Here is a 14,114-nt window from a genome sequence, read left to right as displayed (position 1 = left end):
CATAGAGTGTTTATGAAAAGTTCTTCGGAAATCATTCCCTCTCTCTGACGATGTCTCAGTTTGACAAATCACGCACGCTCTTCTATCCTAAAGGTATTAAAAAACGTGATTTTGGACTTACAACTAAAATGTCACAGCATCAAGCCAGAAGAAATCTGCTCTGGCATTTTTGTTTATACATGTACCCATCGGCATATAAACTCATTTTATCTTCATTTCCATGCAAACATCATGATCTTTATGGCATTGTATATTTCTATGGATGATGCACTTTTGAGGCAAAGTCACGCCACTAAGATATACAATAATACATAGCAAAACAATCATGTATTGGAATATCATTACCGAATATTACCTTGAAATGAGCCAGACGTGACGTGTCTGTGCCAAGCCGTACATCAGACGAGATCTTTCACTGGCCTGTTGTTCGTTCATGTATTTCTCAAACATCAGTTCCCAGTCGTCTTTGCTGCCAGCACTGATGCCATATTTGTAGACAGAACTACGGAAATCGCCTGGGATGCTGCAAGTTGAAAGCATAAACTTGACTATTAGCTAATATCCTTGATTTTATTCTTTCGCTTTGCATCAAGATAAATTGCGACGGAAATTCTTTTTTTACGTTTCTGTTCATGTCCTAATCGGAAATTTCAGTAATTTTGCAAACACTGTTCAATTATTCTTGCAACAGTTTCCTGACCAGCCCGTTGTCACACAACATTTAGTCGAACGGATTGTTTGATTTCAGGTAGAATGCGCCTCGACGACAGCTATTCTGACTCTCAAATTTTTCGAACATTTTTTCTGATATATCGCTTGTGGGCTCTCAATTGAAAGTTTTGGGAATAAGAAAAGTTTTAACCGTCCTAGTTTCGTCAAAATCAAAATTTTATTTTTCCCTATAGAGTCAACACAGGGATGGCAGCCATTTTGAATTTGAAATATCGGCCACTATTAAGTAATTTGTTGCTCTAGTACAATTTGCACGGGGACCCCCGATTTTTATTCTTGATTTGATAAGAGGATGGTTGAAAGCTTCCTTAAGGAAAGTTATCCAAATAAAGTTTAAGTATTTCAGTTTCGAGGCGAATGGATATGCTACCTAAGTGTCAATATATTTTAATATATGACGGTCGAAATATTCACGGAAGAATATCCATTTCAAGAAACTCAGAAATGGTCGCCTTCAGGCTAATGACCTTGATATATACCGACAAATGCACTAGTAAAAGGAATACTCCTAGAAACACAGGAATTCTTCACAGAACGCGTCATGGCTTTAGCCGGACGGTGTTAGGCTGTTCATTCGAAGAAGCGGTATCAACGAATGTCTTACATCGTCTGACAAGACTACTGTAGTTTTTTTTGTTGTAGAAATTACGGTTTGCTGTAATTGAATTGCGCTTTCTATTGTTAAGTCGTGAACTTGGACTCACTCTATTCCACTTTTCCAATCAGTGAAGTAATTTGAAGCATCTTTCAGGCAGTCACTGTTGTGGTTGTCACACGCCAGCGTTATGATAACTCCACGGAGGTACCTGCAAAATAGAACACAGGGAAATAAATGGCCAAGTCCCTTGGGTAGTTGAACCAATATCACATGTCAACAGTTCATCTTCTCAGTTATCTAATCTTACAGGGAGCACAGAGACGGAAAAGTGTGAAGCTGACATAAATCCGGGTAAATTTAAGAAAGGGTATGGTATGAGCTGTCGTCTTCAAAAATGATGGTTTCCTTCAAATTTTACAAGAAAGTAACGGAAACCGCTCCTTCAATTCGATTGAGTTGTAGTGCAGATCAGCTATGACAGATACCTCCTATTAAAGTGGCACTCCCATTTGGTAACATTTTTAAAACACATTTTTTTAAATGCCAACGGTCGATATTTGACGTGGCGACTGCGCGCGGATCGCGAGATATCGATAAAAATATGTCTTCAAAAAAGTAAAAGTTCGAATTCCGATGGCCCACCTAAATTCAGCTTCCGAACATCGAACGTTCGGCACTGGGGCCATTGTCAACTAAGCTATGGAGTACGAGTCTACACTGACACTGCTGTACGCCACAGTACCACTTGCCTCGGTGATCGGTCATGCCCCGTGGGAGAAAGCTGAGTCTTACTGACTTGGTGATAAAACGAAAAACAATTTTTGCTGATTCCACCAGAATTCGCATAGGTGACTAGCCCAGTTACGTGCGGTTGATACATAGCGGCCACCGCGTGGTATGCATAGACGCATACCACGCGCGCGGCGAACCACACGTACTGTGGGGCAGACGACAAAATGTAGTCATCGGAGGCGGCTAATATTTAACACGTAAAAACTTATGTTTATGTGGTATTGGTTAAAAATATAATACAACTGAATTAGAATAATGACAACGACAAAGCTAAGAAGAAGTTTTCAAAAACTGACCTGTGGTAAAGGCATAATGCTGTATATAAAGTCTTCGCAGTGGGAGGTAAAATTGCGTCGTTCGAACTTATTATAGACTCCCTAGAATATCGTCAATCAGCACAACAACAAACCTTCGGTGGATTTCGCGTCATAATCAGAAACGATCGTAAAACTTCGGGATGTGAAAAATACGCTCGGGAAATGACATGTTTTTATCGATATCTCGCGATCCGCGCGCAGTCGCCACGTCAAATATCGACCGTTGGCATAAAAAAAATGTGTTTTAAAAATGTTACCAAATGGGAGTGCCTCTTTAAGTTGGAGATAACATGAACATTGACGATGTAAAGTCAAAGATATTAGTACGATCTTCAACGTCACTTTTGCAATTACTACCTGACTCGTACACGTGAGTTAAATCGAAGTCTAATTTGTGCTGCCATTAGTCATGCATCCTCTTATGAAATATCGTGCATTTGAGAGGAAAAAACCTTTAACTTTTAGCGCGTAATTCAAAACCTAATGAAGTCAACAACACAATGAAATTTGAAAGAATTCTAGGATACAGTTGTCTCACTCACATCGACAGAAAATGAAAGGGAGGCAGTCGGTCGTCGGAACTCTGCTACGAGGCTGCCAGGGACCCCTACGACCGATGTAAACACTCTATCTAGGGTACGTTGGCGATTGATAAAAGTTAAAACACGTTTGATGACAATTAATATCGTAAAATTTAAATGTTGCCGCATATTGACTTGATGCATCTAGATATCGTATATGAAATACATTGTTTGTAAACCAGAAAGTCGCACACGCGCAGTTCATACGACTGCCCCTTTAAGGTAGTATGCACCTCGAAAGTGAAAGACTTAAACTTTTGCTCTAACTTTCCTCAAGGATTCTTTCAATCATTCTCTTTCAAAATCAAGAATAAAAATTGGGGGTCACCGTGCAAATTTTTGTACTAGAGAAACAAATTACCCAAGATTTCCCGATATTAGAAATTCAAAATGGCCGCCATCCCTGTGTTAACTCTATGGAGAAAAATAAAAATTTTCGAATTTCGAAAAACTAAGCCGGTAAAAAATTTTCTTTCACCAAGAGCTTTAAAATGAACCCCCACATGTGGTATATCAGGAAAGAATTGTAAAAGTTTGAGAGTCCGAATGTCTGTCCCCGAGGTGCGTTCTACCGTAATAGGAAACAGCGATCGAACACAGATGTTTAACGCACTTACTTTTCAAGATGACCGCCCTCATCTCTGAAACCAAGATCGGCATATATGTTCTCCACTTGGGTATTTACATATTTCTGCACAAAAAATAAAGATATGGTATTATTTTAGATATGATTGCAATTACACCAATCTTTATACTGGGAAAGAAACGGCTATTAATGGTTTTCTGGATCCATCCTTTACAATATCCACTGCAATATGCGAGATACACAAATATTTCAATTGCTGAGGAATCATTTTAGCATAACATTTTAATGCTGAAACAATTTCATTAATATAATCTGCATAAATGGATTCTAATCCGTCTCGCATCTTGCACTGAGGGCTTTACAAAGCACAGCGTGACTGGACCAGTTAAAGTCGCTAAGTCAGATATGTGTTTTTCCCACAACTAGATGTGGAGTATAGTTACAGATTGGTAAAGTTTATTGTTCAAGGGAACAAAGCCACGATCATACCAGGACTTCATCCAACAATGCTGTGAAATTTAAAATATCGTTGTCACCTCTTAACCATATTGTCTTCACAATAATATATATTTTGTCAAGAGACACAATCTCTGTTTCATCAGAAAAAAAAACCAAGTAATAAGAACTGATATATCTCAACGATGAAGTAAACCTAAGATTCTCTAAAAGCTTGACGTCAAAACAAATGTTAATTTTTAAACTAGAAATACCCATAGACATAGACATATTGTATGATCCATCCATTCATAATGGAAAACACTGACGCAGTTAATCTATCTGTCTTAGATTGAATAGATGCATAATACTTCGTTACTGATGTTTTTTTTTTTTTTTTTTTTTTTTTTTTTATTTTTCTTTTTTTTCTTTTTTTTTCCTTTATTGTCACTTACTCAAAACCTTTACATAACTGAATATATAATACTAAATTAAATCAAGAAAATGCGTGAAATCACTCCAGTATTTCAGATGGATGTCATTTCCCATCACTCTTGCCTGATAAGCGTCTGCGTTTTGTACAATATTCAGAAAAGATATCAGTCCATTCATACTTGGCTTCACTTTTTTACAGCGGCAATTAAACAAAAACTTCTTGACCAGCAATAAGAAATAATTCATTGATTTCCAAGTTTTCTTGGACAAGTACAGATCAGAATCTTTTCTAATACCTAATAAAGCATCAAAAGGAGAAATCTCAATCGTTATGTTGCACTTATTCTGTAATCTAATCTCTACATGTTTCCATAGATCTAGAACATATTCACACTCAAAAAAAAGATGTAGAATGCTTTCCTCAAAATTACCACAGAATGAACATTTGTCTGAATCGACCTTTCCTCTTATTTTCAAAAATTTGTTAGTGGTCAGAATTCTACAGATAATTCTATATTGAAAATTGCGTAAAGTACAGTCACTTGTAATAGTAAATGGTAAAGAAAAAAATATATTAGAATCAAAGTGCCCAAATTGGCGTTCCCATTTCTGTTTGCATTTCATTGGTTTCAAGTGTTCCATTGAAAATATCTCAAATAGCATCGCATAACTGTTTTTACATGATCCCCTTGACAAAAAAATATTGGGAAGTGTATCATTTACATAATTAAAACGTGACTGACGGAAATGCCTTAACCAACGTCTTGGAACTGCATTTATTAATCCCATGTATTTTAAAAAGTTCGGAGTAAAACTATATTTATCGCAAAAACTTTGAAATGTCAAAAAAGAGCCAGTCTCATCTAAAAGATCTGACAAATACTTGACTCCGTTCTGATACCAACTTGAATAAAAGACCGTGTCATTATTCACCTTCACATCCGGGTTAAACCAAATACACTTTGGGGATACATAATTCTTGAGTTTCTTACACTGTATTTTGGACCAACTTAGCAAAACTGAATACCAGAAATTATGTCTCGAAAATCTTTTCTTTGCAAAATCTATAGTTTGGTCAGCCGAAAAGTGAGAAAGGTAAGTGAGACTGATACCACCCCAAATAGTAAACAACTTAGCCCACTGTGAATCCTGATTTAACATCAACCTGTGAACCCATGACACATGAACTGCTTGTATAAAAGAAGGGAGATGCGTCATTCGTAAGCCACCGTGTTCGTAATCACAACAGAGGCGTAATCTATTTACTTTATCTTGTTTTGAATTCCAAATAAAATTGTAAAACACTCTCGACAAAATAGTTAAATTACTATCAGATAAAGGAGGTAAAGACGAAAAAATATGAATAAATTTTGAAAGAGCTAGAGTCTTGATTACAGTAATTTTACCACATAACGACAATGGACGCCATGCCCAATTATCTAAAAGAACTTTCACTTCCTGCATCCTTTGTATGAAATTAAGATTCTCAAGTTTGTCTAAATCAACACTGAAAACGATACCAAGTGCAGTAAAGGGTTCATCAACCCAAAGCAAATTCATGTCAGGTAACAAAATATCCTTGGAGTGGCGTTTAGAACCTATCCAGACCAGTTTTGTTTTCTCGTAGTTGATGCGAAGACCAGATAACTCTGAAAAGTCACGTAAAACATTTAACAAATTTCTCAATGAATTTTCAGTCCCATCCAAAAATGAAAATGTATCGTCTGCGTACTGCCCAAGAAGAAAAACTTCATCTCTCAGCTTGATACCCTTTATGTTCGTGTTTGCTCTAATTTCATGAGCTAGAATTTCTACACACGTGATGAATAAATAAGGAGATAGCGGATCACCTTGGCGGACGCCTCTTTCCAGAGAAAAAAAATCCGAAAAGTTACCATTATTAATTACACAACTGGTGGTATTTGAATAGAAAACGTTGACCCATTTACGAAAAGTCGGCCCAAACTTAAAATAGTTAAGCACATTATCTATAAATTTCCATGAAAGAGTATCAAATGCTTTCTCAAAGTCTAACAAAACAAGCAAACCAGGAATGTTATCCAATTGCGAAGTCAGCAACACATCGTAAATCAACCTAGTATTTTCCCCAATGAATCTCCCCTTTAAAAATCCTTTCTGATCAGAATGAATAATGGTAGGCAAAACTTTCTTCATGCGATTCGCCATAACACCCGAGGCTATTTTGTAATCAGTATTGAGTAAGGTGATGGGGCGCCAATTTTTCAGAAGGAACCTATTTTTATTAGGTTTCGGAATGCATGTAATAATTCCCCTCCTTTGCGAAATGGACATCTGACCTGTATGGTAAGCAGAGTTTAGTGCACGAACGACATATTCGCCGATATCTTGCCAGAAAAACTTGTAAAATTCAGCGGGAAAACCATCCGTACCGGGAGACTTGTTATTGGCAATGGAGCGTAAAACATACTCGCATTCTTGCATAGTTAGAGGCCCTTCCAAACTGTCCCCATCCTCCTTACTCAACTTTGGAAGTGTGTTCCCATGATACGTCATGAAATTATTCAAACCTTCGACACTATTATCCAAATACCCAGGCATAGAATAGAGACTTTTATAGAACGCGGATTGCGCATTACTTATAGCATGGACATCTGTTACAGTACTACCGTCTTCTAAAGTAAGCTTACCAATGGTTTTGTTAATAAAATTTCTCTTTTCTAAAGAACAAAAGTACTTGGTAGGTTTTTCACCCTCAGTTGACCATCTAGCCCGTGCCCTAACTCGACTGCCTTCGACCTGCCTACTACGAAGCTCAATTAACTGCTCCTTTTTTGCATGTAGCTCATCTAACGGTGCCACCAAGGATGAAAAATTAACCTGCTTTTCTAAAACCTCAATCTCTGCTTGCAACTTTTTCTCAGCTTGAATCTGCTCAGCCTTTTTCCTGGCTGCATACGGATAGTGGCACCGCGAATTTTCATTTTAATCATATCAAGCAGCAACTCATCGGAAATACTAAATCAAAACTGCCTTCATTGTGATCTACTACTCTGTACTCATTGACTGTTTCACGAATAGTATTGTTGACCAACTCAGCGTAAGTATCCTCACGAAGGAACGAAATATTAAACTTTCAGATCCTTACCACGTTGATTTTAATTTAAACACAATGACAAACTTATCATAGAGCGTTCGCTTCGATACTCGACACGAATAGAGGCTAAAGATGTCATTTGAACAAAATCTGGAGAAATAAGAAAATAATCTAACCTACTTTGGATAAAAGTAGGGTTACGCCTGCGCCATGTAAATTGACAGGTGGTCTCGTGTGTCATTCGCCAGATATCGGTCAAGTTGTACTCATCACAAAGAAGATCAATTTCACGGCGCGAATCGCGATGGGAATCTTTTGTACGCCCAGCAGTATCACTATCGAAATCTCTGACAACATTCCAATCCCCAACCACAATAACCGAATCGTTACCTATCATGTCGATCTTCTCTTTGATATTTACAAAAAATGTAGGGTCATCCTCATTGGGACCATACAAACAAACTAAAGTAAAACGAAATCCTTCAGCTGTTAAGTCAAGAAGAATATAACGCCCGTTTTGATCACTCTCTTCAAAATGAACTTGAAACTCAAAATTATTTTTGAGCAGTACCATCACACCTCTGCTATTACTGTCACCTGCACTAAAGTAAACAGGTGCACCCCATTCTAGGCGCCACCTGGTAAAATCGTTTTCTGAACAGCAGTGGGTTTCTTGCAAACAAAAAATGGAGGCGTCTTTTTTACGTAACCAGTTCATCACGTCTTTTCTTTTGGACGTGTCACGCAAACCACGTACATTTAAAGAAATAATACTCAAATTATGACTCATAAGTTACATGTGTTAAAGTTTGTTTGCGATCATCACAATTAAACTGTGATTGTAATTGGCATGAACTAGAAAAATAACTTCTATTTCTTGATACAATGCTAGTGACAATAAAGAAATTTAAACCAAACATGAGAAAAACAAGCAAGAAAAACGAACAGCCAAAAAAACCAAAAAAAAACCCGCAGCAAACAAGAAAAACCAAGGGGAAAAAATAAAAAAAACAAAAGACTAGGGCACAGAAACACAGAAAACAGGACGCAAGCAAAGAAGAAAGCAAGATATTAGCTGAACAAGCTCTTGACATGCGTCATTCTCAAATTACTGTAGCCAATGACTAAAAACTGATATAAGGAAATAGTCTGATACTCATTTTCAATGATTCCTTACACATTGAGTTCATTAAATTTTACTGCTCTGCCGTTTTTAGCAGTTTTCACGAAGGTCGTGCCGAACTTTGTCCATACACTGAACCATTTCCTCTCCTTTCTCATCTTCCGAGATCTCTGAAAATTCCAGCATTTTCCTTAGTTAAACTCTCGTTTACGTAGACTTGTTTCGACCGTAGCGAGATTCCAATGTCAGTGTTTTTGACATGACGTAGTTTAGTTCTAGCTGCGTAAAACGTAGCTGCAAGATGGCTTGACTTGACTTTGAACACATACATGGGCAAATCTTGACTGGAACGCGGCAGAGGGTGGCAATTGTCTATATCGTTGACTGATATGGAGACACCAGCTGCTAGGCTTATTTTACAAACCGCTGCACTAATTTCATCAAAAGTTTTATTTTCCGTGTATAATCCATGAATTTCCAACGAGTATCTTCTATGATATTGTTCAGAATCTCTCTGTCTTTCTTTGAGTTGTTGAATTTCTTCTTTATCTTTGCTCACCTCATTTTCTAGGGCCAAAATTTTTACGTCGTGTGCGGTAACAGTGTCGTCCAAATACGACAGGCTCTTTTTCAAATCCCGTATTTCGGTACTAAGTTCTGTAGAAACTGAATCCAGTTTGTCCATTAGTCTGGTAAATACATCTTGTAGAGACATTTCCATATTTTCTGAACAAGGAGACTGCTGTAGACTACCAGGACTCTCAGAAACAGAACAATGTGAAGGACTGGTTTTACTCACACCTGTTGCAGCCATCTTGACACGTTTCGGAGTCACACCACCACTGTCACTAGAACTGCTCACACTTTTGGAGAATTTTTTTCTTCTGGAACGTTTCGGCATTGGAAACACATGCAGTCAGTAGACTATTACCAAACCATGTCTTTCTGACTACCTTACAGGTCTCTAGTCAGCAAATATCCCTGGTTTCGACGTCAAAAACCGGGAGCCATGTGAAAACGTGGCTCACTCCACTCTCGTTACTGATGTTATCACTTTGTAGTTAATTAAGGCATTACGCGCCTCTAAATTGAAAGACTCGGACTCTTGCTCAAAGTTTCCGTAAGAGAACTTTAAACCATTTCCTAACAAATTCAGGAATAAAAATCAGGAAAAAATAAACAAAATACTAAAGAAACAAAATGCTCAACATTCATCGAGACTTGAAATTCAAATTGGCCGCGGGGAAAATTAAAGTTCCGACACAGGCGACCCAATAAGTACTACTGAGTTTTTCAGTGTTTTATCTATCATTTTCTCTTCTTTCTTCATGCTCTGAATGATCGGAATAAATAAAATAAATGGTTTATATAACATAACCTAGCCTCTGTGACTCTTTATTTATTTTACACTCCATTACAAGGACGTATATCTCTCATACACACATGCTGTAATTAATTATCAACACAACTAATTATGCTAATCCGTGGACTTATCAGGGATTTTACGGGTTGGTCAACATCGCGAAAGATAGGAATGATTACCCTTTTTCATTAACATCACTATCTTTCCGATGTTGACCAACCTCTGATAAGTCCACGGATTAGCATAATTAGTTGTGTTGACTAATCAATTACAGCATGTGTGTATGAGAGATATACGTCCTTGTAATGGAGTGTAAAATGAATAAAGAGTCAAGAGGCTATTAGGTTAGGCTGTATAGTCATTTATTTTTATTTACTACGATAAGTCAGAGCATGAAGAAAAGGAGAGGGGCTGACAGTGACAGAGAAAACTGAGAAAAACTCAATAATAAGCTTATCAATATGTATGGGCCGCCTGGAAAATTAAAGTTCCGATTTTCGCAACGAACACCCCCAATATACCAAAAATTTTTATTTACAAAATGAGCTCCAACAAGTGGTCGACCAATGAAGTTGTGTAAAAGATCGAGATACCGAGTATCTGTCTTTGAGGTGCACGTTATTTTAGGTAAAAATTCACGGTTTTTTTTCACTGACCCCTGAGATCACATCAGTAAGCTTCAAATCTTCAAATCTCTGCTATTACACCATGTAGCAAGAATGTAAAGTTCCCTCTGAGTGAATGGAATCTGTATATAATTTTAAGTGTTCAGCATTTCCGCTCTTTTTCTAAACGTTTAAAGTAGGAAAGGCAGAATTCGACAAACCGTCAACAATCCGTATGCAGGTCTGTGATACAGAAATGTGTCTAAATCCGAGAACAGGCTTGCAGTGGTGGTCCATGGTACATATGCATCCTCGTTCGCCAAGTATTTACTGAGATCCAATGCAATACTGTAGTTTACATAACCTGCCCTGTGTATCGAAAGAATATGACATTAATAAAACTATTTTATAGCCATTTCCCCATCAAATTTAGACGTTCATCCGCGATTAATTAAACCACACTTTTGAAACCAGAACGTGTCAGTCTGATAGATGTCTTGCTGCGGCTCTGGCTTCCACATTCATATAAGTGAGAATCGATCAGAGATCAGATATCGCTTGAAGTCATAATTTTTTCAAAACCAAAGGATGAGATATCTTACCTTGCAAGATTGAATGCATCGTTCAACAAACCAGCCCTGTTCGCTGCTGAAAATACCTGTGTAGGAACGTAAAACACATGAATATAATAATATGATGAAATTGTTCCCAAGATTGGTATTATTTCCAAACTAAGGCATTATCTCCCCAAATCCACTCTGTTGCTTCTTTACAATGCTCTTATTCTCCCACATATTTCATATTGTTTGGAAATATGGGCAGTACTTATCGCTGTCATCTCTTGATTCAGTTTATAAGGTACAAAAGAAACTTGTTCGCATCATTTGTTTTAAGGATTCTTTTACTCATAGTAGGCCACTTTTTCAATCTCTCGGTATTCTTGACATTTACAGCCAGTTTAAATACCAACTCTGTACATTTATTCACGATCTCTTTCACAACAGATTTTGATGAGTATTTTTCTTTCCCACAACACCATTACCAAACAAGAATATTACAAATAGGGATGTTCAAATCCCTAGAAGGAAATACACCTTGGGCAAATTTTCCTTTGACCATCACGGTGGCAAAATATGGAATGAGATAACACATGATATCCGTAACATACCGAACAGAAACGGCTTCAAAGCGAAATTAAAAGACTACTTGATAACCAATCAGTGATCCAACAAATTTACCTTGCTACATTTTTTTCTTTTTCTCCTTGCTACGTGTTTTATTGTTCTTTCTGATAGCTCATTTTTCGCCTCAGTTCTCCACATTAATCTGTTTTTGTCAGTAAACACTGTGCATTTTACCGAGCGTTAATTAACAAGTTTATTTTGTTTACTTATTGTAAAAGCCCTCTGTATTTTACGTTTGGTTACATTCTGTACAGTTAAATGGGAAACAGATGATGCAAGCTTCACTTTAATAAGCTTTTCATGTTTTCCAGCCATAGATCACATTCCAATTATTATATAGCAATACCTTTTCTGCAGCAATGTCACTATTACATTTTAGCTACTATAGACTATAGTCTATAGAAGCTATTGGGATGGGTATCCGTCCGTCGTCCGTCAGTCTGTATGTATGTATGTATGTATGTATGTATGTATGTATGTATGTATGTATGTATGTATGTATGTATGTATGTCCGTTTGTGAGGCGTCCGTCCACTCAAATATCTTGAGAACCACAGTACTTACTGATTTGATATTTGTTGTGTAGACGAAAAATATGATTTTGAGAAACTTTTTTTTTTAATTTTTTGATATTGTTGAAAATAGGCAAATTAATGCCAAAAAAGGCGTTTTTGGTAAAAAATCTTCTTCTTCATAACTGCTGGTCAGACAGCTTTGTTATTTGGTAGACAGGTCCCTAGGGATAACCCAACTTAGATTTGTTCAAATTGTGATGAAATATGCAAATGTGTATTTTTAAGGAATTTTTTTGTCATTTTTGGTCAAAATTTGACTAACATTGTATGTAATTCTTGTACTGTATAAACCCTATCAATTCACCCAGAAAAAAATAATTAATATGATTTTAAATAATTGAATTAATTAGGAAATCATCAAAGCCAAAATAATTTTAGTGTAGAATTATCAGAAAGTTCAACTTTTTTTGACAGTTCATAGTGAAATGCTTACCATCTTGGAGGATTAAAACATGTGAAGGCAACTTTCCTGAATCCCAACTTTGACATATTCTGAACCGTCATATATTTTGCTCTGTATAGGGTGGTCAAATAAATAGAGATTGAGAAAGTTCTAATTTCCATTTATGGTTGACTTGGTAAGGATAAAATAAATTACTTTTTGAGGAAAAAAATAGAGTGGTCAATTAAAAGAGTGGTCAAAGTGATAGGGTTTTTATGGTAAAGCTGGGCTGTAAGATTCCTCATGTACTATTTATAGCAATAATGCAATCTGTGTAAACAGTGCAATGAAAGTGTTACATGATTCCTTATAATGCTTTTGATGACCTTGAACTTCTTAAGTTTCAAACATTTGTCTCTTCAGTGTGCTTTCTCTGAGTACGTACAGTCTCAACTTATTCAACAGAACTTACTTACAATGTTAATTTGAAAGTTAAAATGTGCTTGGTTAATAGGATGAAAATACTTATAAAGATAAGCAGCTTAAGATTCTTTATAACCTGACAGATATGCTGTTTTTTCATGACGTAAATCTTGATTTAAGCAAGTCTTGTTTACTTTAATTAGAATGTAATTAACTCTCGTTTATTAGCTACTATAGACTAATATAGTGTCTAAGAAGCTATTGGGATGGGTATCTGTCCAGCGTGCACTGTCAGTATGTATGTATGTATGTATGTATGTATGTATGTCCGTTTGTGAGGCGTCCGTCCACTCAAATATCTTGAGAACCGCAGTACTTACTGATTTGATATTTGTTGTGGATAAAATATATGATTTTGAGAAACCATTTTATTAATTTTTTGATATTGTTGAAAATATTCAAATTAGCGCCCAAAAGGCGTTTTTGATAAAAAATCTTCTTCTTCATAACCACTGGTCAGACAGCTTTGTTATTTGGTATACAGGTCCCTAGGGATAACCCAACTTAGATTTGTTAAAATTGTGATGAAATATGCAAATCTGTATTTCTACGGAATTTTTTTTTCCATTTTTGGTCAGGCCATCCTGAAATAAGCAATCAAAGATATCCACCTTCTTTATGAATACATGTGTCACATAACACAGCAGAGCTCTGTCGACTGTTGAGTCGCTTGTTTTTTCAAAACCGCTGGTCAGACAGCTTTAATATTTGGTATACAGTCCCTAGGATGACCTTAGTGAGATAATTTCATACAGTCAGAAATACTTAATTTTGTATCCATGTCTATAGTAGCTTCAGGGACTTTGGCCTTATGTTTTATATATATTTTTCAAATATTATACCACTC

General features: G+C 36.6%; 1 protein-coding gene across 1 annotated transcript in view; it reads right to left on the bottom strand.

Annotated features, from left to right (window-relative positions):
- Positions 1-14,114, bottom strand: part of LOC139122548 (glutamyl aminopeptidase-like) — a 32,014-nt gene that overhangs the window by 5,212 nt on the left and 12,688 nt on the right. The window contains exons 13-17 of the mRNA XM_070688036.1: positions 11,246-11,301; positions 10,865-11,012; positions 3,638-3,711; positions 1,437-1,538; positions 356-523 (exon numbers count right to left, since the gene is read on the bottom strand). Coding sequence (XP_070544137.1) covers positions 356-523; positions 1,437-1,538; positions 3,638-3,711; positions 10,865-11,012; positions 11,246-11,301 — 548 coding nt within the window. The remainder of the gene's footprint in view (positions 1-355; positions 524-1,436; positions 1,539-3,637; positions 3,712-10,864; positions 11,013-11,245; positions 11,302-14,114) is intronic.

Source organism: Ptychodera flava, chromosome 22 (genome assembly GCF_041260155.1).
Source record: "Ptychodera flava strain L36383 chromosome 22, AS_Pfla_20210202, whole genome shotgun sequence".
In the NCBI taxonomy this organism is placed as follows: Eukaryota; Metazoa; Hemichordata; class Enteropneusta; family Ptychoderidae; genus Ptychodera; species Ptychodera flava.
The sequence above is the reverse complement of the archived record's forward strand: the minus strand, read 5'-3'. Positions and strand labels throughout refer to the sequence as shown.